This window comes from Mchenga conophoros, linkage group LG9 (genome assembly GCF_057382185.1).
Source record: "Mchenga conophoros isolate Kocher_MC1m ecotype Shallow Benthic linkage group LG9, M_conophoros_male_GT1.1, whole genome shotgun sequence".
Classification (NCBI taxonomy): Eukaryota; Metazoa; Chordata; class Actinopteri; order Cichliformes; family Cichlidae; genus Mchenga; species Mchenga conophoros.
This window is the reverse complement of record NC_140534.1, coordinates 36,782,827-36,810,624: the sequence shown is the minus strand read 5'-3', so window position 1 is coordinate 36,810,624 and position 27,798 is coordinate 36,782,827. Positions and strand designations below refer to the sequence as shown.

General features: G+C 43.1%; 1 protein-coding gene and 2 long non-coding RNA genes across 4 annotated transcripts; 1 reads left to right on the top strand and 2 right to left on the bottom strand.

Annotated features, from left to right (window-relative positions):
* Positions 1 to 2,869: 2,869 nt before the first annotated feature.
* On the bottom strand, positions 2,870 to 3,558 carry LOC146567838 (uncharacterized). The gene is made up of 2 exons (XR_014893714.1): positions 3,380 to 3,558; positions 2,870 to 3,247 (listed from the first exon to the last, which is right to left on the bottom strand). It is a non-coding gene; the product is annotated as an uncharacterized LOC146567838 (long non-coding RNA).
* Positions 3,559 to 7,975: 4,417 nt separating this feature from the next.
* zbtb14 (zinc finger and BTB domain containing 14) lies at positions 7,976 to 22,366 on the bottom strand. 2 transcript variants are annotated; one of them, XM_085285759.1, is made up of 10 exons: positions 22,247 to 22,366; positions 15,705 to 15,893; positions 10,848 to 11,018; positions 10,604 to 10,699; positions 10,392 to 10,529; positions 10,080 to 10,324; positions 9,919 to 10,004; positions 9,699 to 9,838; positions 9,519 to 9,614; positions 7,976 to 8,423 (listed from the first exon to the last, which is right to left on the bottom strand). In XM_085285759.1, exons 2-10 carry the CDS (start codon positions 15,891 to 15,893, stop codon positions 8,283 to 8,285), a joined length of 1,302 nt encoding a protein of 433 aa, XP_085141885.1. In that variant the 5' UTR covers positions 22,247 to 22,366; the 3' UTR covers positions 7,976 to 8,282. The 2 variants fall into 2 exon arrangements, with proteins under 2 accessions (XP_085141885.1, XP_085141886.1); XM_085285760.1 differs by lacking the exon at positions 22,247 to 22,366 and adding an exon at positions 21,385 to 22,033.
* A 118-nt stretch (positions 22,367 to 22,484) lies between these two features.
* LOC146567836 (uncharacterized) lies at positions 22,485 to 27,276 on the top strand. Its single transcript, XR_014893722.1, has 2 exons — positions 22,485 to 24,800; positions 25,491 to 27,276. It is a non-coding gene; the product is annotated as an uncharacterized LOC146567836 (long non-coding RNA).
* The last annotated feature ends 522 nt before the right edge of the window (positions 27,277 to 27,798 follow it).

Sequence of the window (27,798 nt, the reverse complement as noted above, 5' to 3'; positions counted from 1 at the left end):
CTTTTCTGTAGTGACATTATCTAAGCTGCCCAACAAACACACTAAGGGGGAAGTTGGAATGTTACATTTCAGACACTTCGATAAGTCTTCACATATCTCGCGCCACAACTTCTGAACTGGTGGACAGAACCAAAGAGCGTGGATATAATTGTCCGGTGAATTGGTTTGGCAGTGTGAGCAGTTGTTGGTAGACGTAAAGCCCATCTTGAACATCCGATGACTTGTATAGTGCACTCTATGTAATATTTTGTATTGAATTAATTGAAGACTGGGATTTCTAATTAGATGAAAGGTTTTTAAGCAAATCTGAGACCAGAAGTTTAGGTCTAAGTTAACTGATAAATCCGCTTCCCATTTTGCAATAGGAAGTGATATTGATTCATCTGTTTTAGAAAGCATTCTGTATATTTTGGATAGTAATTGGGGGGTTTAAGAGTAAGAAATTGAACCACACTTGGTGGTGTTTGTAGTTCAACTTGACCCGGTTTAAATTTCTTTTTTACTATGGATTTAATTTGTTGATATTCTAAAAATCTTTTCTTGTTGATCCCATATTGTGTAACTAGTCCGTCAAATGAAATAAATTCTGTTCCTTCTAGTATATGTTCTAAATATTTGATTCCTTTACCACTCCAATCTGAAAAGTTTATCATATTATTGTTTTGTAATATGTCAGGGTTGTTCCAGATAGGTGTACGTTTGCATGGGATTAATGAAGACGCCGTCAATTTTAGAAACTCCCACCATGCTGTCAGAGAAGAGTTGATGCTGATGCTTTTAAAGCATTCATGTCGTTGGATGTTTGAGCTGATAAATGGTAGGTCTGAGATCTACCATTTGCTAATGTTACTGAATCTGGGGAAGCTCCGCGATAGGCACCACACGAAGTAACGAGTAACGACCCTATCTAAATCCCAGTAACGACTAACGCGTTCCTGATTTTGGCATAATAACTAGTTACCGTGCTCGTTACCACAATAATAACGTAGTTACTGTAACGCGTTACTTAATAACGCGTTAGTCCCAACACTGGTCCTGACACATCTCTAAAATATCGTCTGCATACAGAAATAATTTATGTCCTCTCCCTGCTCCGTTCACACCCACAATACTTGAATCTTCCCTAATTTTAATAGCCAGGGGTATTGTCAAAAGTGTTAATTTAACACTCAAAAGAGTGGACACATATAGACACTTTCTAGTGTCAATTTAACACTGGAGATTTTGCAGTGTATTTGGCGGGCAAGGCGCCTCCAAAAAAGGGGCATAGGAAATTTTTAATTAGGGTCTGCAGTGTTACATTTACTAAGCATTCGAAGTTTAAATAACTATATTATTGTATAAAAATGCATTGAAAATGCACTGCATATTACAATAATAGTAGTATTGAACATACAATTATGCGTTTTCTCCTCGGCCATTTTCATAAAGGTCTTGCGAAATGCATTCTGGGATATTTAGCTGTACCAAGTCCACACAAGTCACCGCCGATGCATGCTCGATAAAACGGGCGGAGCGAGAACACATCCAGGAATTTTTCATGTTCTCGCCTTGATGCGTACTTCGAATTGGAACAGTACTTGGTCTCTGACTGATGACGTATTCCCAGTACATGAGAACGCAAGTACGCATATTGAGACAGGCCCCTTGTCTCTTTAGTTTTCTATTTTTCACATGTGCTCTGAATAAAGGATTTGATTGGCATCATATGAGATCACTTACAAAACATGTCACTGGTCTGTGTTTCTGTAGCAGATTTCAAACGGTTGACTGCGTTGTGACGACAGACACAGACTGGCTGGAAACTGGATTTATTTATGTATTGTATATATTTTTTTTTATTTATTAAAAAAAACTATATACAATACAGTTTTGAGAATGTTCACACTCAGTATATTATATCTCAGCTACATTTCCAGTATCCACTGACTGCTGTAAAGACAAAGGGAAAGGCTGTGCTGATGAAAACAGCCTGACTGTAAATATGAGAAAGGTTGTGCAGAGTAAAACAGAAATGGTCTTTGGAATTGCAGTAAAACATCTGGGTCCATAAAAAATGGCATCTGGTTGTGGAAGTTATAAGTTATCCAACAGGGTGAATAAACTGACCTATTGGCTGCCTAGGGTTGGGTTTCTCCACTTCAACATTCAGGGTTCTAGAGCAAGCAGTTGTTCTGCAGTATGTGGGAGAAACTACAAGCGTGATTTGTAACTGTATTCTCACAGATGGTGTCCTGCAGGTTTCACACCTGAATCAGATGATTAGTTCATTACCAGGCCTCTGGAGAACTTTCATTTATCCATTTAAATCAGCTGTGTTGGATCAAGGGCACAGGCCCCAGCAGGACACCGGCCCTCCAGGCCTGCAGTTCCCACCCTTGCTCTATACAGACAAAAACAACATTTGTGATAGAGCTTAACTTTGTGGCCTCAGAGCCTCCTCTTCTTCTTCGTCTTCAGAGAAGTGAGAGAGATAATAGTGGGAACACTGATGTAAAATAAACATCAGGGGAGCAGTTTTATTTTGATCTGACTCCAATATTTTAACTTATGTAACAACTGATAGAGCATTGACCAGTCAAGGCTGATTCACTATTCTTTGGTTTAATCCCTTTTTTCTCTGCTCAGTCACAGAATCTGAACGTGTGTGAAAACAAGAAACACTTCCTGTCTCAATTTTAATCCGGTCATTTCCGTGGGAACTGATGTTCTCTATCATTGAAAATAATTGACTCTGTAAATCTGGCAAAATAAACAGAAACATTCCTGCACAAACACACTTCCTGTTGCTGTTCTTTTATTAAGCCACTCAAATGGGACAAACAGTCCAATCCAACAAGGAGCAGCCCTCGAAGAAAAGACAGGGCACATCAGATACGTTCTTCTGAAAGAAGCCAACTGCCACATTCATTATAATTACCAGTGCTTCCATGAGGAGAAACTGCTCACACTGTAATAAACAAAACCTGCAAACTTCAGTATAAAAATGCGATTGATTTCAGAGACTGATCAAAGTTTATTATTGATATTTAAAACTTCATCATAGGTTTAAAGTGGCAAGGAAGATGAGAGCAGCTTCAGAACAGTCAGCTTGATGAAGATGAGGGTCTGGTAATAATGATGAAGATGAGGGTCAGGTCCTGGGACTGCGCTGCACCCTTTGGCGGTACTCTGGTAGGTGACGGAGGATCCACGCCGCAGGAGCTAGCATGGCCGCTGCAAACACCGACATGACGAAGAAACTTTGCTGTCAGAAAAAAAACAAGTGTCACTATTTTATGATTACTGGATGGTTATTGGCTGATATTGATCTGTTAGTGTTTAATGATAAGTTAGTGGCCTTTGACTAGTTAGTGAGTAATTCGATACAGAGACTTACCGCAGCTCCAATCCTGTTTCGAGGAGGTTTACTGTAGATTGCCCTTTTCATCTCCTTCACTACATGATTTTGACGAGTCAGAGCTGAAGAATTTCCCGTCATCCTAAACGCACGGCTCACCGTCATCACGGTAACAACACCTGACCACCAAGTGGCATGTGAAGCTGTGCAATTGGTTGTTGTTCAGCTCCCGTTCAGTCACTCGACGTGCTCGGTGAAAGACGCTCATCGAGACTGAGGCTGAAATTTTCAGGAGAAAGCAGAGGAGGAAGAGGAGGAGCAGAGGGGAGGTCTGCCTGATGGAGCTGCAGATTAGATTTCCTGCGAAGAAAAAGAAGAGGAGTGATGAAGGATAAAAGGTAGATGTTTGGTTTGATGTGCAGAAACAGACCTGCAGGCTTGAACCTGCTCAGCATCAATTAAGTTTTGTCTCACTAAGAAGCTGGAGCAGCTCGATTCACTTTGTCACAATACTGTTTTTTAATCCTTTCTTTTATTGAATTTCACATTACAGATTACTTTACCTGTTGTAGTTTGTTACTCTTTACAGTAGTCAGATTACAGACTGTATAAAACATAACAACTAGTTTGTTTTGTCTCATTAAAGCTTTCCTTCACTCCCAATACAAACAAAGAGATTTGATTTGAAATAACATCTGCAGTCCATCACTAACGTCTCTGTCAGTAATCAAACTCTGCTGCTTCTCTTTCCTACTACTTTAGAGTTACACAGTGTGTTCTGCTGCTCAGCTCGTATCAGGACACAATTTCAATTCCTTCAGGTTAAATATTTTATTTGCTCCACAGATAAACTCAGAAAACATCTGAATATTATTAATGATCATTTTACCAGAACAAGTTTACTTTCCTCCAGGTTTTCATTGATCTTTCTTTTGTAGTTTGACTGTTTTTCATTAATTTTCTTCACTTTTATTTTCTGCATCTTCAGAAACATGTTCCAGTTCACTCTCTGCATCTGCAGATGTTTTATTTGGATCTCCATAAGCTGAATCTTTTCATGTCCTCTTGTCTCTGGGTTCAGGTTACCAGCCCGGACTTTTGGAAAAGGACAGAGTTTACAGATCAGCTTAAAGCAGTGTTTATTGTGCTGTTTGTAAACTTCTGTTTATTAACATTTGGCTGACCTGCTCAAGTGGCAGAGCAGGTCAGCCACTAATCAGAAGGTCGGTGGTTCGATCCCAGGCTGCCTCCTGGCTGCATGCCAAATATCCTTGGGCAAGATACTAACCCCATGTTTGCCTACTGGTGGTGGTCAGAGGGCCCGGTGGCGCCTGTGTCCGGCAGCCTCGCCTCTGTCAGTGCGCCCCAGGGCAGCCGTGGCTACAATGTAGCTGCCATCACCAGTGTGTGAATGTGTGTGTGAATGGGTGGATGACTGAATGTAGTGTGAAGCGCTTTGGGGTCCTTAGGGACTATAAAAGCGCTATACAAATGCAGGCCATTTACCTGAAAGTTTTGGACAGCTTATTTAAAGGACTCTTTATATCCTGGTCACTAAAGCGGACACATGACAGTTTATGTGTTTAATGTCCTGAATTAAAAAAGATGGAAGTGAAAGATTTTTGTTTTTTATGAAATGCTGATCATAAATTCATGGATAAATCACATTTTTAAAGATATATTAAAGATAAAATCAGTTCTCTCAATCAGACGTTAGAAAGGTAATAATGAATTAATGGGTTACTAATTTGTTTTCTCTGGTCCCAGTCGCACCAGGAGTGACATGTTTACCTACATGCTCTCCATAATTCGCTGTCGGTCTGAGTGGTGTCCAAAAAATGATGTGGTCCTTAATTCGGAAATTTGGATAATTCAGAAACCTTCTGTGGAAACACTGGTCTTCTTGGGAGAGAAAAGACTGTGTTTCCTTCCAAAGCACCAAAATAAAAGACAATGAGAAGCTCACAAGGCCACATTGTTGCTCCTGTGGAGGAGCAGCAGTAGTAATCTTCCATTCCACCTCATTACTCTACACTCGTTGTTATCCATCAATCACCTTACTCAATTTCATTATCTAGATCATAGGTGTCAAACTCTGGCCCGCGGGCCAAATTTGGCCCGCAGCCTAATTACATTTGGCCCGCGAAGCCATACCAAATATTATATTATACAGCTAATGTATATATTGTTTAGTATTAAGCTTTGCTTGTTCCATATTCAGTTTTTCAGCAAAACGTGTTTGAGTCCATACGAAAAGATTCATTCTTATATCTGGAGGAATAAATATATTTCAATAAATATTAACGTTAGCCCGCGACTTTGTTCCAGTTTTGAATTTTGGCCCACTGTGTATACCCCTGATCTAGATACTTAAATGATTAGTCTCAAAGCTGACTTTTCTCTGAAAATGTAAAAGCCACCACTTTCATCACAGTCTGGATCTTGTTCTGACGTACAGCATAGAAACTGAACATTTATTCAAGTTCCCTGCATACCCTCGTCGATCTGCACAGCCCACGACCCCTGTACAGGAAGTCTGTCCTGCCTCTCTGATTGAAAGTCCTAACCTCCGGTCCCATGACATCTGCCCAGAGTTCAGATGGAACCAGTGTGGGTGAGCATCCTACCTCCAAATGGTCCAGCTGTTTTCTTCACTAACACTGAGACAATAAGCAGACCTGAGTAGCCTTGAAGGTCAAACCCTATCAGTCCCACCTGTTGATGGTAGATCAGTCCCTCTAGAGTCTCTGTTGTAAAATTAAGTTCAATTCACTTCAGTTTTATTTATACAGCGCCAAATCACAACAATAGTGGCAACAATCATATGCCCTATGAGCAAAACCCTCCGGCAGAGTCAGGCTCAGGGAGGGGCGGTTGAGCTAGTTTCAGTACATGATGTGATACATCAAATATGATGCTGTATAAAGCATATGTTTGGAGTCCTGTTGGGACCCCGAAAAACAGAACCACAGGCCTACATCTACGTACAAACGCATATTAAAATATTAATTCAAAAATTAAAACGTGTGATCAGTCTTGACATGGTTAATGGTCAATATTCACATGAAGTTAGAGTGTTGTCATGGCAGCCGGTTACATTCAGACGTTCTCACAGATGCTGAAAGTGCTGCTGCACCAGCATCGGTTCATCTTTGATCAGAGATGGTCAACATCACACATTTACGTGTTAATGTATGAAACTCGTTATTAAAAACTTATTCGTGCCCCATCTTTACATCACGTCGGCCACATGACAAAACTCATTTTTCACTGACATTTGTTTTCTTGCTAGCTGATCTCAGAACAATGAAAGCAGACCAGCAGCAGCGCTCTCTCATCAGTTTACCGTCAGACCAGAGGTTTGTCCAGAATGTGCATGAGCAAAACACTGAGCATACCAGGATACAGCCAATGTTAACGGAAGACAGACATGCCCTCGACAAAGAGACAAAGCTGCAAAAGTTCCTCCGGTCTCCTGATCCTGCATCATCGAGATCAAGGAAAAGTGGGTAGGAGAAGGTCTTAGGAAAAGAGAAAAGCCCTTACCTTTGTGGCATCCAGTGCCACGCTGGATGTCTGCCATGTTGAAACCAGTTGATGGACTACAAAGCACACATCTGATTTCGCTAGGTGTTCTGACCCCATTGTTTTATGGTGGTCATAGAAACAAGATCAGTCTCCTTCTTTACAAAGGTCAGATTTACTGATGTCTGCAGCAGCTGAAAGCATTTCTCCATCATCAGTTATCCCAGCAGATTTGTACTGAAGGGAAAAACTAATTCTAAAGACTGCAATACCGCAAAAGGCATTACTATTCACTGAGCCTTAATGTGGAGCTCATGCAGCAACCGTTCAACAGGAAGTAGCAGTCCAGCTGTGAGTTTAACCGGCCGTTTTTGACTACTTTTGATTTTACTTCTATATTTCAACTTTAAAAACGGTTTATCTTGCCTTGTTTGGTATCATTATTTTCAGCACAACCTCAAATATCTGAAATTGGAGTTATTTTTTCATTTTGACATACTGTATTTGCACAATTAATCTAAATTCAGACAAAAAATGTAAAATCCGAGTAGAAAAAAGTTATGTTTTACTGTAAAAACCTCAAACATGTTTAATGAATCATTTTCATAACTTGAAATGCAATTATAAATTGTATATTTCTAAAAAAGTATGTACAAGATTTGCAAACTACAAAGTTATATGGTACTATTCACCAAAAAATGCAGCCAAGGCTTCAGGCGTGTTTTATATAACCATTTAAATCTATTTACAGAACAAGTTGATTGGTTGACATGGAAAACTTTAACAAAAATTAGGGGTGTTTTTTCTTTTTTCAATTGCAAACGGAGAGTGTTTGCTAGCGTTGTCCTTAGAAAACGCCGTTTCTTCCCGCTGTAAACACCGCTCTTTTGTTCAGAAAAACCATTGCGTGTATTTTTTAATCATAACTCTGGTTTTGTGGCCCATCGACACAATTTAAAAACTGGTATATAGTTTGAAGTCTGCACTTTCGACCTAAGTGGAAATGGAGACTCTGGGTCGCTGCATCTTGTTGTTGTGTTGTCTTAAATTGGTCATGTGACCAATGATGAACAACCTTTTTGGGCTAATAACCTTAGGAGAACATGTCGATAAGGTTGAATCTTTATTGAAACTGTTCTCTCTGTCATTGCTCATGAAACTGAGCAGAAGTGTTTATAATTTACACAGTTTATAAATTTATGCTTCAAACTGAAAAGACAAACACGCCAGGTTACAAATCACACATGTAGCCAGAGGGAGGTCACATGACAACATGTGAATCACATGACCGCTCGGTTTATCTTACACTTGGGTTCACGTGCATCAACTCGATGCAGGAAAAAAGGCTCCTAGCAAACACAGCCAAAGTCAGTTCAAAGTTTGTGAGAAAACAAAAGGTTAATGGGCTGTCCAGATGTTAGGAGCAGCTGATGGAGTCCAGATGTTGCTCCTCAGCAGCCATGGCAGCAGCCTGCAGTGTCTCAGTGTCACTCTGCAAAGGATTCAGCTGCTTCCTCTCACTGTGCATGTTGTTCTCATGACGCTTCAGATCTGACGCCTGAAATGACAGAAGGACAGTGAACGCACCACAACACAAACGTACCGGCACTACGGACACTGTGTAATACTACAGCATAATATTACACATACTTAGTGCAGTACTGTATATACTCTGTTATAGTACTTGTGTTGACATGCAGATGTTGATGTAATGATAAGGCTGACCAGCAGGGGGCACTGCATTTAAGAAAGCTGATGAATGGCAACAGTGGGGCACCTAAAAGAAGACTGGTCTGTGGTGTTGCATAATAATGTTTGGCGAGGAAGCTCACAATGCAAAAGAGGATGCTGTGTTATTTTTAACTAGGAAGACCACACAGTACTGTGTATATACTGATTGCAGTACTGTATATATGGTATAATATGTACTAGAGATGGACCGATCTGATATTACGTATCGGTATCGGTCCAATACTGACGTGAATTACTGGATCGGATATCGGAGAGAAATAAAAAATGTAATCCGATCCATTAAATATCAAAAAAGCACCTCACAAAACTTGCGACACGGCGTAACTCGGCTCATAACGTCGCAGCAGTGTGGTCACCTGATAGAGCGGCTGTGTGTATTTGTAGCCTCGCTACCAAACCAGCATTTCATCTCCGAGGAAGTGATCCCAGAGAGAAGTAAAACAAGTGTGTAAGTTCATCTCTGAGTGTTTGTAAAGCATTCCAGCGTTACGCTTAACAACCGATATATGTTTTAGAGCCCTATTAGTTTGGTTGCTTACTCTTTAAAATACCAGAATAGGAGGATGGAGCAGGTTTAAGTTTATTAGATTGATCAGTGTTGCTGAACTATGAAATATTTTGGGTGCAGTGTATTTTTTACATACAGGTATAACAGAATAGCTTTAGTGTTGTTTATTTAAACTTGAGTATGAACTTATACAAAAAGCAGCAAGATATTAAAAAAAGAGTTTTATTGATTAAAAAACACTATATTGGATTCATATCGGTATCGGCCGATATCCAAATTTATGATATCGGTGTCGGACATTAAAAGTGGTATCGTGCCATCTCTAGTCTATATACTGTGTGTAGTACTGTCTATATATACCATATGTAGTACTCAGTACACTGAGTGCAGTACCTTGGCGAAGGCCTTGGTGCAGGACGGACAGACGAACGGTTTCTCTCCTCTGTGTCTCCTCTCGTGATCCTTCAGGTGAGACTTGTGTTTAAAAGCCTGCAGGCACACAGGTGAGAGCCAGACTGGTTACAATGGTGACAGGAAAGATGGGCGCACAGGTGAGAGGACAGGTGAGTTCACCTTTTCGCACATCTGGCAGGCGAAGGGCCGCTCGTTGCTGTGAACTCGTTCGTGTTTCTTCAGGTCCGGAGCGCGAATGAACGATTTCCCACACACGTCACACCTGTAGGGTTTGAAACCTGCATGGATCTTCAGGTGTTCTGAACAGACAGGTGAGGGTTAGGGTGACCTCAGGGAGCATAGAAGTAAGAAGCAAGTAAACGTACGTGGGTGTGGTTACCTTTCAGGTGAGCGTGGGTAGTGAAAGCTTTGGTGCAAATGTCACAGGCGAACGGACGCTCGGCCGAGTGAAGCTTCTCGTGCTTCCTGAGCAGAGACAGACAGATGTGTCCTTCGCCTGTGGCTTCAAGATCCATTTTCATCATTGAGGTGTGTACTTACCTGAGTCTGCTCTCATCCAAGAAAGTCTTCCCACACACCTGGCAGGCGAGCTGCTCGCGGTGTCCGTACAGCAGGTATTCGAACTTCATGTCGGCAGTCGCCGTTGACCAGCCTGGCGGCTGCTCGTCCTTCACTTCCCCTATGCTGTCCGCGAAGGTCAGCGTCTGTGTGGCGTGATGCTCCGCTCCAAGCTCTTTAGGCTCCGCCTCCATCTCCGTCACCACATCCTGGTTGTAGCAGGTTACCTGGATGGACGATGTGTCAGTGACAGTCGTCGTGGATACAGGAATACTCAGGTGTAAGTATGCGTACCTTGTGCACATCCTCATTGGTCAGTTCCTTTAGGATCGCCTCTTGCACATGCAGCGCTGTACTGGGAGACTTCTCCAGCTCCGGATTGGCCGAGGGCTCCACAAGGTCATCTGTGGCGGACGTGTCATCGTCAAGCACCTACACACAACAGTAATCAGATTACAAAGTACAGGCTCTGACAGTTAACTGGTAAACAATGGGTTAATCCGTACCTCCGAGTCGGCGGCCAGCTGAGCCTCAGGCGGCAGCGCCATCTTTACGATGTCATAGGGAAACTTCTCCTTGTCCTCCGACGACACATCTCGCTTCTGAGGACACACCCACCAACACCTGTTACCTGTGTGTGTCACCAGCTTGTGTGTTACATGCATTTTATGCTACCTGCATGTGCATTACCTGTGTACACGCTTCACTTGTATGTGGATTACCTGTCTGTGTGTCGCCCGTGTGTGTTACCTGAGAGCAGAGTTTGTCAAGGAAGCGGATGCCGAGGATCTGGCCTGATGACATCATCAGGTTGACGTCCTTCTTCTTCACAGAGATCTTTGCCGTGTACATGTAGTTCAGGACTTCCTCAAAGATGTCAGAGCGGATGAAGTCAATCTCAATCACTGATGAGTTGTCCACCTGAGAAGACACACACGTACAGGTGAGACATCTCACCAGAACACACTCGGGAACCCCTGGAGGCCATGAAGTGAACTGCAGTCACCATACATATACACATACATGTATGATGTATGTGTATACAGGGAGTGCAGAATTATTAGGCAAGTTGTATTTTTGAGCAATAATTTTATTATTGAACAACAACCATGTTCTCAATGAACCCAAAAAACTCATTAATATCAAAGCTGAATGTTTTTGGAAGTAGTTTTTAGTTTGTTTTTAGTTTTAGCTATTTTAGGGGGATATCTGTGTGTGCAGGTGACTATTACTGTGCATAATTATAAGGCAACTTAACAAAAAACAAATATATACCCATTTCAATTATTTATTTTTACCAGTGACACCAATGTAACATCTCCACATTCACAAATATACATTTCTGACATTCAAAACAAAACAAAAACAAATCAGCGACCAATATAGCCACCTTTCTTTGCAAGGACACTCAAAAGCCTGCCATCCATGGATTCTGTCAGTGTTTTGATCTGTTCACCATCAACATTGCGTGCAGCAGCAACCACAGCCTCCCAGACACTGTTCAGAGAGGTGTACTGTTTTCCCTCCTTGTAAATCTCACATTTGATGATGGACCACAGGTTCTCAATGGGGTTCAGATCAGGTGAACAAGGAGGCCATGTCATTAGTTTTTCTTCTTTTATACCCTTTCTTGCAGCCACGCTGTGGAGTACTTGGGCGCGTGTGATGGAGCATTGTCCTGCATGAAAATCATGTTTTTCTTGAAGGATGCAGACTTCTTCCTGTACCACTGCTTGAAGAAGGTGTCTTCCAGAAACTGGCAGTAGGACTGGGAGTTGAGCTTGACTCCATCCTCAACCCGAAAAGGACCCACAAGCTCATCTTTGATGATACCAGCCCAAACCAGTACTCCACCTCCACCTTGCTGGCGTCTGAGTCGGACTGGAGCTCTCTGCCCTTTACCAATCCAGCCACGGGCCCATCAAGACTCACTCTCATTTCATCAGTCCATAAAACCTTAGAAAAACCAGTCTTGAGATATTTCTTGGCCCAGTCTTGACGTTTCAGCTTGTGTGTCTTGTTCAGTGGTGGTCGTCTTTCAGCCTTTCTTACCTTGGCCATGTCTCTGAGTATTGCACACCTTGTGCTCTTGGGCACTCCAGTGATGTTGCAGCTCTGAAATATGGCCAAACTGGTGGCAAGTGGCATCTTGGCAGCTGCACGCTTGACTTTTCTCAGTTCATGGGCAGTTATTTTGCGCCTTGGTTTTTCCACACGCTTCTTGCAACCCTGTTGACTGTTTTGAATGAAACGCTTGATTGTTCGATGATCACGCTTCAGAAGCTTTGCAATTTTGAGACTGCTGCATCCCTCTGCAAGATATCTCACTATTTTTGACTTTTCTGAGCCTGTCAAGTCCTTCTTTTGACCCATTTTGCCAAAGGAAAGGACGTTGCCTAATAATTATGCACACCTGATATAGGGTGTTGATGTCATTAGACCACACCCCTTCTCATTACAGAGTTGCACATCACCTAATATGCTTAATTGGTAGTAGGCTTTCGAGCCTATACAGCTTGGAGTAAGACAACATGCATGAAGAGGATGATGTGGACAAAATACTCATTTGCCTAATAATTCTGCACTCCCTGTATGTGGGGGCGATCGTGGCTCAAGAGTTGGGAGTTCGCCTTGTAATCGGAAGGTTGCCGGTTCGAGCCCCGGCTTGGACAGTCTCGGTCGTTGTGTCCTTGGGCAAGACACTTCACCTGTTGCCTACTCGTGGTCAGAGGTGGCGCCAGTGTCCGGCAGCCTCGCCTCTGTCAGTGCGCCCCAGGGTGGCTGTGGCTACAATGTAGCTGCCATCACCAGTGTGTGAATGTGTGTGTGAATGGGTGGATGACTGGATATGTAAAGCGCTTTGGGGTCCTTAGGGACTAGTAAAGCGCTATATAAATACAGGCCATTTACCATATATATACACATATCATATATAGGAGGAGATATATATATATCTTTAAGAAGGGAGACCGGAGGGTGTGTTCCAACTACAGGGGATTACACTCCTCAGCCTCCCTGGGGAAGTCTATGCCAGGGTGCTGGAAAGGAGAGTTCGTCCGCTAGTCGAACCTCGGATACAGGAGGAACAATGCAGTTTTCGTCCTGGTCGCGGAACACTGGACCAGCTCTTTATCCGCTCGAGGATACTTGAGGGTGCATGGGAGTTTGCCCAACCAGTCTACATGTGTTTTGTGGACTTGGAGAAGGCATTTGACCGTGTCCCTCGGGGTGTCCTGAGGGAGGTGTTGCGGGAGTATGGGGTGTCTGGCCCATTGCTACGGGCCATTCGATCCCTATACAACCGTTGCAAGAGCTTGGTTCACATTGCCAGCAATAAGTCGGACTCGTTCCCGGTGGGTGATGGGCTCTGCCAGGGCTGCCCTTTGTCTCCGGTTCTGTTCATAATTTTTATGGACAGGATTTCTAGGCGCAGCCAAGTGGCGGAGGGCTTTCGCTTTGGTGGCCTCAGAATCTCATCTCTGATTTTTGCGGATGATGTGGTTCTGTTGGCTTCATCGGGTGAGGGCCTCCAGCTCGCACTGGAACGGTTCGCAGCCGAGTGTGAAGCAGCGGGAATGAGGATCAGCACCTCCAAATCTGAGGCCATGGTTCCCAGCCGGACAAGGGTGGAGTGCCCACTCCGGGTCGGGGATGAGTTCCTGCCCCAAGTGGAGGAGTTCAAGTATCTCGGGGTCTTGTTCGCGAGTGATGGGAGAAGGGAGCCGGAGATCGACAGACGGATTGGGGCTGCAGTAATGCAGACGCTGCACCGGTCCGTCGTGGTGAAGAGGGAGCTGAGTGTAAAAGCGAAGCTCTCAAAGGCGCTATTTAAATAAAATGTATTATTATTATTATTAATTTACTGGTCGATCTACGTCCCTACCCTCACCTATGGCAATGAGCTGTGGGTAGTTACCGAAAGAACGAGATCGCGGATACAAGCGGCAGAAATGAGCTTCCTCCGAAGGGTGGCTGGCCTCTCCCTTAGAGATAGGGTGAGAAGTTCGGCCATCCGGGAGGGGCTCAGAGTAGAGCAGCTGCTGCTCCACATCGAAAGGAGCCAGCTGAGGTGGTTCGGGCATCTGACAAGGATGCCCCCTGGGCACCTCCTGGGTGAGGTGTTCCAGGCATGTCCCACCGGGAGGAGGCCCCGGGGCAGACCCAGGACACGCTGGAGAGATTATATCTCTCGGCTGGCCTGGGAACGCCTTGGTATTCCCCCGGATAAGCTGGAGGAGGTGGCTGGGGAGAGGGAGGTCTGGGCCTCTTTGCTTAGGCTGCTGCCCCCGCGACCCGGCCTCAGATAAAGCGGATGAAGATGGATGGATGGATGGATATATATATATATACTGTGTTACTGTGTGTTTGTGTGTGCGTAACCATTATACCCTGAACTGGGACACAGCACACAGCTGTTAAGCTGTGAAGAGGACTCTCCATTTACATGAACAAACTGGAGTCTATTAGATAGATATGATACAAACCACTGCAGCACAGTACCTGTAATACCTACAGCATGTTCTAATCGCTCTAATAGGATATTATGGTCGACAGTATCGAACGCTGCACTGAGGTCTAGCAGGACAAGCACAGAGATGAGTCCACTGTCAGAGGCCATAAGAAGATCATTTGTAACCTTCACTAAAGCTGTTTCTGTGCTGTGATGAGCTCTGAAACCTGACTGAAACTCTTCAAATAAGCCTCTGCAGATGATCTGTTAGCTGTTTGACAACTACTCTTTCAAGGATGTTTGATATGAAAGGAAGGTTGGAGATTGGCCTATAATTAGCTACGACTGCTGGGTCTAGAGATGCTTTTTGAGTAAAGGTTTAACTACAGCCAGCTTGAAGGCCTGTGGTACATAGCCGATCATTAGAGATAGGTTGATCATATTTAAGATCGAAGAATTAATTAATGGCAGGACTTCTTTGAGCAGTTTTGTAGGAATGGGGTCTAAAAGACACGTTGATGGTTTGGAGGAAGTAATTATTGAAGTTAACTCAGAAAGATCAACTGGAGAAAAAGAGTCTAACTTAACATCAATACTAAGCATTAGTACTAAGAGCAGCTGTAGATAATATTACATCTGTGGGATGATTATTGGTCTTTTTTTCTCTAATGTATAAATTTTATTTGTGAAGAAGTTCATGAAGTCATTACTAGTTAACGTTAAAGGGATGGTTGGCTCAACAGAGCTCTGACTGTTTGTCAGCCTGGCTACAGTGCTGAAGAGAAACCTGGGGTTGTTCTTATTTTCTTCAATCAGTGACGAATAGTAAGATGTTCTGGCTTCGCGGAGGGCTTTCTTATAAAGCAGCAAACTATTTCTCCAGGCTAAATGATGATCCTCTAAAATGAAATGATGAAATTAAATGTGTTGTAGATTTAAATGTTAATAAGATGTTGCTGGCGGGGACCTTGGTGTCACCTTGCACAGTCGGTCTTCACCAGGTAAACTGTATTTGTTGTATTATTGTACTCTTTACCTTACTATCTAAATTGCCTGAGGCAACTGTTGTTGGCACTATACTAATAAAACTGAAAAAATCTGCACAATACTTTGTGTTCGAAGTACTCATTAAGTACACAGATGTATTTTTGAGGTACCTCGTGTTTTTTGAAGAGCTTTTTAAAGTAGTTGGAGCAGGCGGCGAGGACGCAGCGGTGAGCACGGAACTTGACGTCTTCGACGACCACGGCAATGTCGCAGTGCTCGCCCTCCAGCCGCTGCTCGTTCAGCAGCTTCAAGAAGATGCTCTTATGTTCGTCGTCCACGTACTTCACCATTTCCGCCATCTGAGAACAGGTACAGATCACGTGATCAGGTTCAAAGCACCCTGGTCTGGGGGTAATGATACTTACAGCTAGTATTATCCCCCAGGACTGAAACCACCTGACCAATCAAAATGTGTGACATCATCAACACCCGTTTTTACATTACAATCATGTGAGGTTCTCCTCGTGTCTCTGATCTATACCTTCCCCATCCTAAGGCCTCAGGCATGAATGATCAGCGTTCTATGTCAGAGGTCCAGGACACCATTTCTCCCTTCAGCTATGACCGAGGCGATGCCCCGGCTCCAGCAACAACCAGGTGTTGATGGTTAGCTAACGACACTAGCCAGGAAGAACATCTGTAGCTGTTTGCATGAGGTCACAGCTGATCACGTGATACGTCACATGATACTGAACACAGATGACATCAGCTCTGACATTACAACAGCGTAAATGGAGTTGCAGTACACAGCTGGATGGTGTCTGTTACCATAGCAACCTGGTCACCTGTTACTGCATCATGCTGTTTGTGGTAAATGGACTGGTTCTTATGTAGCACTTCTCTTTGAGCGCTATATACAACGCGCCTCTGTCTCCCAATCACACTCATTCACACTCTAATGGAGAAACAAGGGTACACAGACTGCAGCGGCCAGAGATCGGACCGCCGACCTTCCAATCAGCAGACCTGACCTGCTCCAACCCTTATACATAAACTTCCTGTATTATTTCAAATTAAAAGCCTTTCACTGCAAACGTGTGAGCAGGCTTTTATTGTCAGGTCATGTGATCCATGCGTCACATGTTCACAGGCCTCCTCCGACTCACGGTGCGGTTTTAAAGATTTCCCTTCAGAGTGTTTGGATTCTTAAAAACAGTCGATGTTTGAGATCGCACCATCAGCGTAATGATGATTCATCTTTGAACTTTCTGTCACATCAACCACCACTAACTGTTAATGATGTCACTTCCTGTCAGCTCACTGAACCCACTGAGTCCATTTTGCTAGTGAAAGTTCTTCACTGAGAGACGTGACCCGAAAGTATCTGTGTGGCGGCCATAATCAGAGCTGTCCCACATACTAAGGAAAGGAGCTTCAGTGCGTCCTTAAGCAGAGGAGACGCCGGAGCATCCTTTAGATAGCTGTCCACAGTCCTAATCTTTCATGAAAACATCGACGTAATATCATGTGTTCGTCATAACTGCATTTTCTATTTCATCGGTAACCTGCTGACATATTTACAGTTTTTATCAGCAGCTGTTAAACTCACAACTGAACATCACACAGCTAGAACTTCCCGTTGAGTCGTCGCTGTATGAGCACAACACTAGGGCAGGGCGATATGGCCAAAAATATATATCACGATATATATTTGAAAATTTGCGATAACGATATAACTGACGATAACCATGTATAATATCCACTGAAGTTAAAAAGAGGTGCTTTGCAACATTAAACTGCAGTGTGCCAAATAAAAAAGTCAAATATGTATTTTTCGGACCATAAGGTGCACAGGATTATAAGGCACATCAAGCGAAACAAAGCAGTCAGATAAATCAAACTTTATTGAACTCATTCTTCTTGCTTCCTCCACTTCTGTACCATTGATTCATTAATGTTGAATTCTCTGGCAGCAGCTCTATTCCCATGTTGTTGCAGTATATTAATGACTAACCTCGTATTGTGGATGGATTATCTCAGTTGTTCTCCTGACTGAAGTTTGGTCCGTTTACAGCATCCTGCCATGCGATTGCATTTGTCTCTAACTATCAGGAACCTTAACGTTAACTTTTATAAGTGGAAAAGTGTTAGTGTTCGTCCTCCAGCTTCACTGTTTATGTTATGCTAACATAGCTGTGTCGCTAGCGATCACGTAGCACAGCATTAAACACCAGCTAGCCCAACTTCAGTAACGCTACAAACGTCATTGTCTTCATTTATATTGGAAGTGATAGCAGAGCTGTACGTTTGATTTTTTTTTCCAGAAATCTCTCAGTCAGAACATGCTATATCATGCTTAGGTAACTAGCGAAACTAGCGAGCTAACTTCCGCTAACTTCTAACTCCGTTAAATGTAATGAATTCTGTTTTCATGGATGCCTGGATGTTAAACATCATAGTTATACCTGGTAAAGCAGCAACACTGGTCATTTTATTAAAGATGGAAGAATTTAGACAGTTTTTAACTCTCAGTGATGTTTGTTTGACTTCGGGACCTTAAAGGACGGCGTTTAGGACCCAGATTACTCCCAGATTAACGAGCACCTTAGGCCAACAAATACGGCAATAACGATGGCCACTTGCATGTTCTACAAAAAAAAAGTGCTTTGTTGTGTATCTGATGGACAAACACCAAACCAGTTAAGTTGCACCATTTTTACAAACTAATTCTGGTTCATCCGTTTCACTCAATCTGCTTTCCCCATTCTCATTCTCCGTTACCGCCGCGCTTTTTCGGCACTGCGCTTGCGCGTTTTACCCATATTCTATCGCAGTATTTCATTTTCTTATCGTTGCCTAGCATTGTACCAGTATTACCGTGAACGGTATAATATTCCCCAGCCCTACTCAACACTGTGATCTACATGAACTGACCAGCGTGTGCTTAGAGGACTTAACAGTCTTCAGGACTCATGCTTCATGTCAGCTGGGATCAGTGATGATGGAGGACTGTTACTGCAAATCCCAAACAGGGTGGAGGAAAGGAGTTCCACAGCAGGAAAATATATAAAAATGTGAGATTTCATCTTGTGCTATGTAAGGTAACTTATTCTAATCTCCTAACAGTCACTTCCTTACAAAGAAAAAGCAGCCAGCTATGTTTTTAGCAGAGCAAATTAGTGGCTCAATATTTCCGGCAGTTCAGACACATGAGCTGAGGCTCAGTGTGCTTTGGATATATGAGAGAGCTCTGAGGGTCAGGACGCAGTCGTTCCACCTGTGTGAACAGCTGATGTACACCATCCCTGTACAATGCTGGGTTTACACTGTGCGATTTTTGGCCCATTTTGAGCCGATTTTTGAGTCGTGCGAACGTTTTGTTGATCGGCCCGATTTTGGCGTTCATCGTGTGTCGTGTAAATGGTAAATGGCCTGTATTTATATAGCGCTTTACTAGTCCCTAAGGACCCCAAAGCGCTTTACATATCCAGTCATCCACCCATTCACACACTGGTGATGGCAAGCGATTAACACCTCACGACCAGCTCCCGGTTTGAAATCCACATGACCGTCGTGAGTGCCACCGCAGCCGCTCACACTGCGCACACGCAAACACATAAACGTTGGTGAAAAAGACGGAGCAGCAGTGCAGCGTGTGATCTGGAAACAAGCGATGGAGGCACTTGTAGAACTTTGGAAAGCTCATCCGAGCCTTTTCGATGTGGCCTCACAAAATTATCACGACCACAACAACCATGAAAATAGTTGGATTTACATTGCTGCTCAATAACAGCTGCCTGATTTTTCATTAGCAATTTAGCAAAGTTGATGGTGGTGTGTGTCTGTGTGAGTGAAAGACAGAGGGAGCGAGCGAGCGACAGAATTTCTGTTATAACCTTCATGCTATGGACGCACAGTGTGAGCACTCGGGGCGCATCAGAGCATCGGGCCGTATAGTGTGAGACCCTGCATTGTGACCTACGACCTTCTAACCCCTGCGAGTCAATCGTACAGTTTGAGCAGAAGCTGAATAACGCGACTGAAAAAAAAATCGCAGTGTCTGCCCAGCTTTAGTCATCCTCTTAACACACTGTATACTGCAACAGCTACACCCTTTTTGCACATGCTCTTCTTTCTTATTCAGACATTTATCAATAAGTGACTTCTACACACACACACACACACACACACACATATATATGTGTGTGTATATATATATATATATATATATATATATATATATATATATATATATATATATATATAGTGTAGTATATAGTAGGGCTGGGCCATATTGTACCGTTCATATATTGTACCGGTATAATGTTAGGCAAAGATAGGAAAATGAAATATCGCGATAGAATATGAGTAAAACGCGCATGCAGTGCCTTTGTTTTCATACGCACATGGCCGATTGCTGAGTGAAATAGATGAACCAGAATTGGTTTGTAAAAATGGTGCAACTTCAGTGATGTGGAACTGGTTTGGTGTTTGTCCGTCAGATACACGACAAAGCACAATTTTTTGCAGAACATGCAAGCGGCCGTCGTTATTGTCGTATTTGTCAGACTAAGATGCTCTTAAATCTGGGAGTAATCTGTGTCCTAAACTCTGTATGCTTCAGTTCAAACGAACACTGCAGCATCACTGATAGTTAAAAACTGTCTCAATTCTTTCATCTTTAATAAAATGACCAGTGTTGCTGCTTTACCAGGTGTAACTATGAAGTTTAACTTCCAGGCATCCATGAAAACAAAATTTATTACATTTAACGGAGTTAGAAGTTAGCAGGAAGCTAGCGGAAGTTTGCTCGCTAGTTTCGCTAGTTACCTAAGCATGATATAGCATGTTCTGACTGAGAGATTTCTGAAAAAATTCAAACGTACAGCTCTGCTATCACGTCCAACATAAATGAAGACAGGAAACTAAACAGCAGTGACGTTTGTAGAGTTACTGAAGTTGGGCTAGCTGGTATATAATGATGTGCTACGTGATCGCTAGCGACACAGCTATGTTAGCATAACATAAACAGTGAAGCTGGAGGACGAACACTAACACTTTTCCACTTATAAAAGTTAACGTTAAGGTTCCTGATAGTTAGAGACAAATGCAATCGCATGGCAGGATGCTGTAAACGGACCAAACTTCAGTCAGGAGAACAACTGAGATAATCCATCCACAATACAGGGTTAGTCATTAATATACTGCAACAACATGGGTATAGAGCAGCTGCCAGAGAATTCAACATTAATGAATCAATGGTACAGAAGTGGAGGAAGCAAGAAGAATGAGTTTAATAAAGTTTGATTTATCTGACTGCTTTGTTTCGCTTAATGTGCCTTATAATCCCGTGCACCTTATGGTCCAAAAAATACGTACTGCACACTGCAGTTTAATGTTGCAAAGCACCTCTTTTTAACTTCAGTGGATATTATACATGGTTATGCTCAGGATATGTCAGCCCATTTCTACTGGAAATGCCTTTTGGTTATACTTTAAGCAAGGAATTTACATTTGCACTGTTACATTTTTATAAAGCTTTAATTTACATAAAAACCAGCTTCTTGTTTAAGTGAAAATAAATGGGAGGTTGTCTTTTTGCGCTAGTAATGTTGTGGAGTTGTATTTTGTCTCGCATCAATTATATCGTCAGTTATATCGTTATCGCAAATTTTCAAATATATATCGTGATAAATATTTTTGGCCATATCGCCCTGCTCTAGTATATAGTATATTGTGTCTATTAGTTACTTCTTGTAATGTCTGTCTTTGTTACTGTTTGTACTGGAGCACTGTAATCAAAATAATTTCTCCAGGGATTAATAAAGTATTCTGATATCTGATTCTGACCTACTGACGAACAGTCTGAGGACGGAGGTTTTTCTTGGGACGATTCCACACTTGCTCTAAGGAAAGGAAACAAGGCTAGGACATAGGAAGTGGTAAGGCTGAGGTCAAAGGTGAAACACTTTTCAACAGCTTTATTTCCAACTGCTGTAATCCAGGAACTCTGAGCAGAACTGCAGCCAATTGGCTTAACAAACAACACGTGATCAATGTTCAATCAGCAGATCAATTCGCTGATAATCATCAATGCTGTCGTTGATCCAGCTGTCACGTGCTGCTGTAATACCAGACTCGGGTACACGCGCGCGCAGTACATGCAGCTTCTATACAGCGGACACGCGCATGGAACGCGTGCACGCTGCGAGTCGAGCTAAGGAGACGAGAGCAGGCTAGCTGTTAGCATGTAGCCGTTAATATCGATCGTTGATCGGAGCGTTCCGGTACAGCCCGGCCCGGGATAGCCTGTCCCGGTACCGGTCCAACCCGGGATAAAGCCAGCCAATTCCGGTCTGAACGGCGCTTGGTGAGGATCGGGGAAAGTCGCGTTGCCGTTAGTCGGATCACCGGTACTTCCGCCATCTGTACTTGGTACCGGTGCGTGAGCGGGCCCCGGTCAGTGCGCGTGAAATGGCGGGCAGGACGGAGAGAAGATGGAGTTTCTCGCTAACCCGCGCGCTCACCGGCTCGCGGGCCACCGTTCCGCCGTCCCCGGGACGGACACGCAGGCACGCGAGCAGCCACGGCGCCGCGGCCTCGGCCACACGGAGCTCGAGCGGCCATGAACGGCTCGAGAGCGCGCAGCATCCCCGCGGAAACGGCGACCGCGGCGGGACCAGGGGCGCGCGGGTCCGCGAGCGAGTCTTACCGTGACACGAGACCGGGGGCGTCCGTCGGGGGAGGGGGTCGGTTCCGGCGGGGAGGGGGGGGAGGTCGCGACACTTTGTCCTCCTGTTGTTGTTGTTGTGACGGTGACGAGCTTTGCGCCAGCACGCTCACTCTGCGGAGGCACGCAGGAAGCGCGCCAAACCCCTGTGGGAGACGCGCATGCGCAGTGCAGTTGTTGTGGACAGGGCTCCGAACGCGCCCGTTTGGTCCCCCCGAATGTGTTTGCGCGCGTTGGAAGCAGTGCAGTCACGTGACCACAGCAGAGCCTCTGAACGGCTCGTGCTGACGGAGCAATGTTGCGTTTACATGAAGGGGGGCTCTGCCCAGTGTTGCCAACTCCTCAGTAAGGAAAATCGCTACTGGCTGCCCTAAAAGTCGCTAGAAGTCGCTAAATGACGTAATTGCCTAATTTGCATAATTGGTCATGCTAATGTAATTGTAACCCACGTTGTTGGAGAGAGAAATAACATCGTTGAAGAGACATAAAGTGATTAGAAAACGTTGTAAATGCATTTAGAATTTATTTAGAACTAAAAATTACATTTCTTTTAGCAATTATTGTTTTTTTAAATGTCACAATTCCAACCCTGATCCTTTATCCGGGCCTGGACCAGCAACAGTGACCTGAAATTAGCACCCTGGTGGAGTTACTCTGTGTGAGTGTGTGTTTATAACAGGGGCGGAGCGTGGGGGTGGCTTACTGGGCTTCAGCCCGGGTTGTTTTGTCAGAAGCCCGGGGTCTTTTGGAGTGTAATTTTTTCATAGTTAGATGCCTGGCTGACAACTGTATAAAACAAAAAGTACACACAATATTCGAAGCACATAGTGCACACTGTGGGAATTTACGACTGTGCGTGAATCCCCCCTGATATAGAGATTGACAGACCACGTGACTTTCGCTCATTGCATGCCGTGAACTCGTGGCAAAACAATCCAAGTACCGCATCAAATGCAAGCATTTGCAGCACCGCAAAACGTTCATTCTTCGGTTCCAATAAAGTCTTGCTTTTTCTTTGCCCCCCAAAAAGGTTCTGTACAAAACGAAGGAGAACAATGCCGGTCTGTACAAAGACAGACTTGATGAAAAGTCAAAGAAAAGATACGAGGAAAAAAATCAAACCAGTGAAAGTGTTAGATCCTTACAGCACACAGAGGGACAAAATACGTTAGCGTGCTGCCCAACTTTCACCACGCTCATATTTATAATTATACGGTTCTTGGAGTGAGTGCATACACTTGTGAAGTTTAGTAACTTCCGGTCACTGCAACAAGCCCAGGTACAGTTTACCGACGGATGGGTGCAGGACCTTGAAATGCACTGTGTAGAAAGTAAAGACCATCGTACGTATCATAAGTTTACCAGTCTCACAAATCGTCTTCATAAATACACATTCGTTAACCGTTTATTAATAGGACCTTTGAGGTCAATGGTAATTAATTAGTAGTGGAAATAATTTCTGGTAGCATCACAGAAATGTAGCAGTGACAATAATATTGTATGCTGTAATCGCACTGGGCAATTAGTGATACAAAACAACTGTTTTATCCTGTGAATAAAAGTATATGTTTTTGTCAATGTACCATGGTAATAACAGAAGCGAAACACAATATTGTGTCAGGACAATTCACTATTTATGCACAATAAATAAAGGAGCATAGCGCGACAATTTCTGTTCAGCGCCAGACTTGCTTGTAACCTATATCACTAATTATGTTAAGAAAAATGACGTATTAACTACAACAGAAGACTGACCTTTGTGGAAATGCTTGGAGCAGACTAACCTGTGAGCTGGAGTGTTCTGGGACGTTATATTTGCTCTTTGAATGGCTGCAATCCAGGCCACCCGTTGCCTCTTCGTTACTTCGGAAACACGGCTCGAACTATTTCTCTTCAACGACGTAATCCGATAACAACCGATCTCTTTACCCGTCGGCTTTCCGTGGCTGTCATGCGACCGGCTATTGCAGTTAATAATACAACAGCTTCTTGCCATTTTTTGTGTTTCTTTTTATCGCTGTATAACTGATTTCAATTGAAAGCCTGCGTGCGCTAGTACCTCTTGCCACGAGTTCCCAGAATTCTTTGCGGTTTTACCCCTGAGTGACGTCACATTTTCAATCTCTATTGGTATGATCCGAGCTCAGGCACTAAGCGACTGAGCGAGAGGGCGGGGCAGCTGCTGCCTGTGAGTGCGCTGTTGGAGAAACGGAGTCAGCCATACTAAGGAGACCTTAAGATTGACCAGGTACCAAAGCAAATCATTCGTACCATACAAATAATGTAAATATAACGGTGTATCATGAAAGATTGATATCAAACTGATCACTTGACCAATATTACGTTACTTGCTCTTCAAGTGAATCAACAAATGGCGAAATGAAAAGCCGAACAAATGCTATTTTTTTAGAGAGTCTTAGCTTACGTGTGTTTATTTCATATTTTCAGTTCTTACCCTCCCCGACTAAATCGGTTTCAGTTATGTACTGAAATATAAGAATGGACATTAGAGGGTTCTTTCAAAGAAAAAACTCAGGTAAATGTTATTTTATATATTATGCTTTGTATGTTGTTCAGTATATTTCTATGCAAAACAAGAGGAATTTCAGTACACAGCAGGATATTCACATTTGTAACCAGATATTTACATACTCTTTAGGGAGAAAACATAAAACATTTTTACTGTACAACATCAATTTAGAGTAAACTTTTGTTTTAGATAAATATTGAAATATATTTTGAATTAGTTAAATGTCAGAATAAAGAGAGACAGAGCTTCTATTTTTATCACTTTCATCAAATGTAGGAGTACATATACACTAAGTTTATTGTTAATTAATATGAAAACTCCAGACGATTCCATTCTGAGCTGAAGAAGCTTCTGATAGGTTAGTAGAGTCCATGTGAGTAAATTGGTGGCACAGCTGTGGATGCATATAAGGCAAAACACAGAGCCTGTTTCTTTAACATGGGAAAATCAAGAGATGTCAACCAAAACACCAGGAAAAGAATTGTGGAGCTCCATAAGTGTGGCTCAATTTTGAATACAATTTGGGTGTCATTTGCAATTAAGAAATACAGATAGTTTCTCTCTTTACTCTTAAATTTAACAAATATAAATTAAACATTTAGTCTAATTTGAGGTTTTACCTTAAATAAGTGTTTGTGTTTTTATCTGAAGAGCATGTAAATATCTGGTTTCAACTGTATATTTGATGATTGTCAGCACAAAGAGGGAGAGAGGAACAGAGAGGGAGATGGAGAATGAGGACAGAACAGAGATGAACAAGAGCAGGTGAGACAGACATGTTAGTCAAATGGTTGTTTACCAAAAGTATCACCGTATCATAGGTACTCATGTATCTCGTACCTAGTGTTTCTTTTTAGGTTTGTTATTTTTCAAATTCTGTATTTATTAAGTTATGCAGGCTTGTTTGCACAACAAGGCTAAATAATTATATAAACTTTTCTCAATCTAAATAGTGGACTTTGGTAGAATTAAAAAAAATAAGTGTAGTGCAGGTCTATCATCTAGTTCTGATTGTGGTTCTGTCTTGGTTAAGTCCTCAGTAGTCCTGATTTTGAACTGTTGTAGTCCTGTTTTAATTCTGGATCAGTTCTGGGTCTGGTTGAATTGGGGTTTAGTCCTCGTGTCTTGATACAGCCCCGACTTTGTTCTGCCTTGCTGCTTAATTAAAAAACTAGTTTAAGGTGTCCTGCATATGTGATATATATTTTTCCCCATATGAAGTCACTTTTTTGAACAAAACTCAAAACAGAGCCAATTAATCTTTCAGTCATTTCTAAACCCCCCCCCCCCAAAAAAAAAATAAATAAATAAATAAAATAAAATCCCACATGCATACTACCCTTTAGGGCTAAGCCCCGGGTGTTTCAAATGTCTGGCTCCGCCTCTGGTTTATAAGTAGTTTTAAACCTTGTGATCCATAAAACAGCATAAGAGTAAAAGAATTGACTGCGTTACAGTCAGTCCAGGAGCAGCGGCTTCGCTCATGCGCAATTCATTTGCAGTTTGGACGCATAGGTGTGAACATCTTCTGCCCTGATAGCAGCTGGGGGAGGACTACCTCCGCCCGTGAGCGCTTTGGAACGGGCGAGGTGCCCACGGCAGCACCGCTGCTTATTGAGACTAAGAGCGATACGCACTTTCACGTCAAAAAGTCGTCATAAATAAGTCTCCAATAATACCAGAAAAAGCCGCTAGATTTATCGCTAGTCGCTTTTTAGAAAAAAAGTCGCTAAGGGGGTCTGAAAACTCGCTAAATATAGCGACAAACTTGCTTAGTTGGCAACACTGCCTCCACCAGGCGCGCAGGAGAGCGCCCTCTAACATCAGAGACTGGAGGTGAAAGCCAGTGTTGGAAAAACACAGACAGGCTGCAAACGTTAAACTTTTTTTTTTATGTCCCATTCTCGTGAACGCCACTATCGTTCTATTTCCACCCTTTTATCAGACACAGATTTTATTTGTCACATACACAGTACAACATATAGTGAACATGTGGTGAAATGCTTGTGTCCTGAACTGCGGACAGGCTGCAGACATAGCCGCGTCACTCCAGGGCTGGTTTTTAGAATGAGGGATCTAGCCAGAACCCTTACTGGATACTGGGTGGGAACTGAATTTGTGACCTGCACTCCAGAGGTGTGTAGTTTTACCACTACACTATCCAGCTGCAACTAGTCCAAATTCAGCAGGCGCACCATCCGAGCGACACGCAGTCAGGATCTCAGAGAACTGCATGGATCTCTGTGACCAGAACAGTGGACGGACAGAGGAGTGGTTCCAGAAAAGCAGTTTTTACACAGAGAGCTTTGAACACACCGTGAGGTCACCTGCAGTTAATAATAACAGAGAAGAAGAAATCTTGACAGATGTGCTCACCTGTTACTGGAGTTGGTGAAGGAGGCACAGAGCCCGAATGTCCCACCTGTCTGTACCTGTCTGACTTTACAGGCGAAATAAAAATGTAATACTCTTCAGAATAAAAGCTTTTTCTTTTCTTTTTAAACATCACTGGCATCACATACAGGTCATGAGTCATTCTCTGACTCACTGGAAGACAGAGTGACAGATCATGTCGGTCTGTCCACTTACTTTTGACTAGTTCAGAAGATCTGGTGCACCTGTAGAAAATGTGGCCACAGACCCTTCTGACCTGCCGACCATGTTAGAAACATCTGTACAGGAAGTGGATTATTTCAAGTCGATTGAACATTAGTACATGATGAGCAGTAACCATGGTAACAGCTGTTACAGGTACTCCGATACTTAAAAATATTCAGTCCACAACACAGCATAAAAACCAACTGTTTACATGAAGATTACTCAGATTACTGAGAATACTCCAATTACAGTCTTGGGGTGTTTTCACACCTATGGTGTTTAGCCCATTTAAGTCAGACTCGCATTTGTTTTCCCATCACTGCATTCATTTATGGCGTTCACATGATCTGACCTTATCCTATGTGAAACTTTACAAAGCCATCAGCTGACTCGGACCACAGGAAAT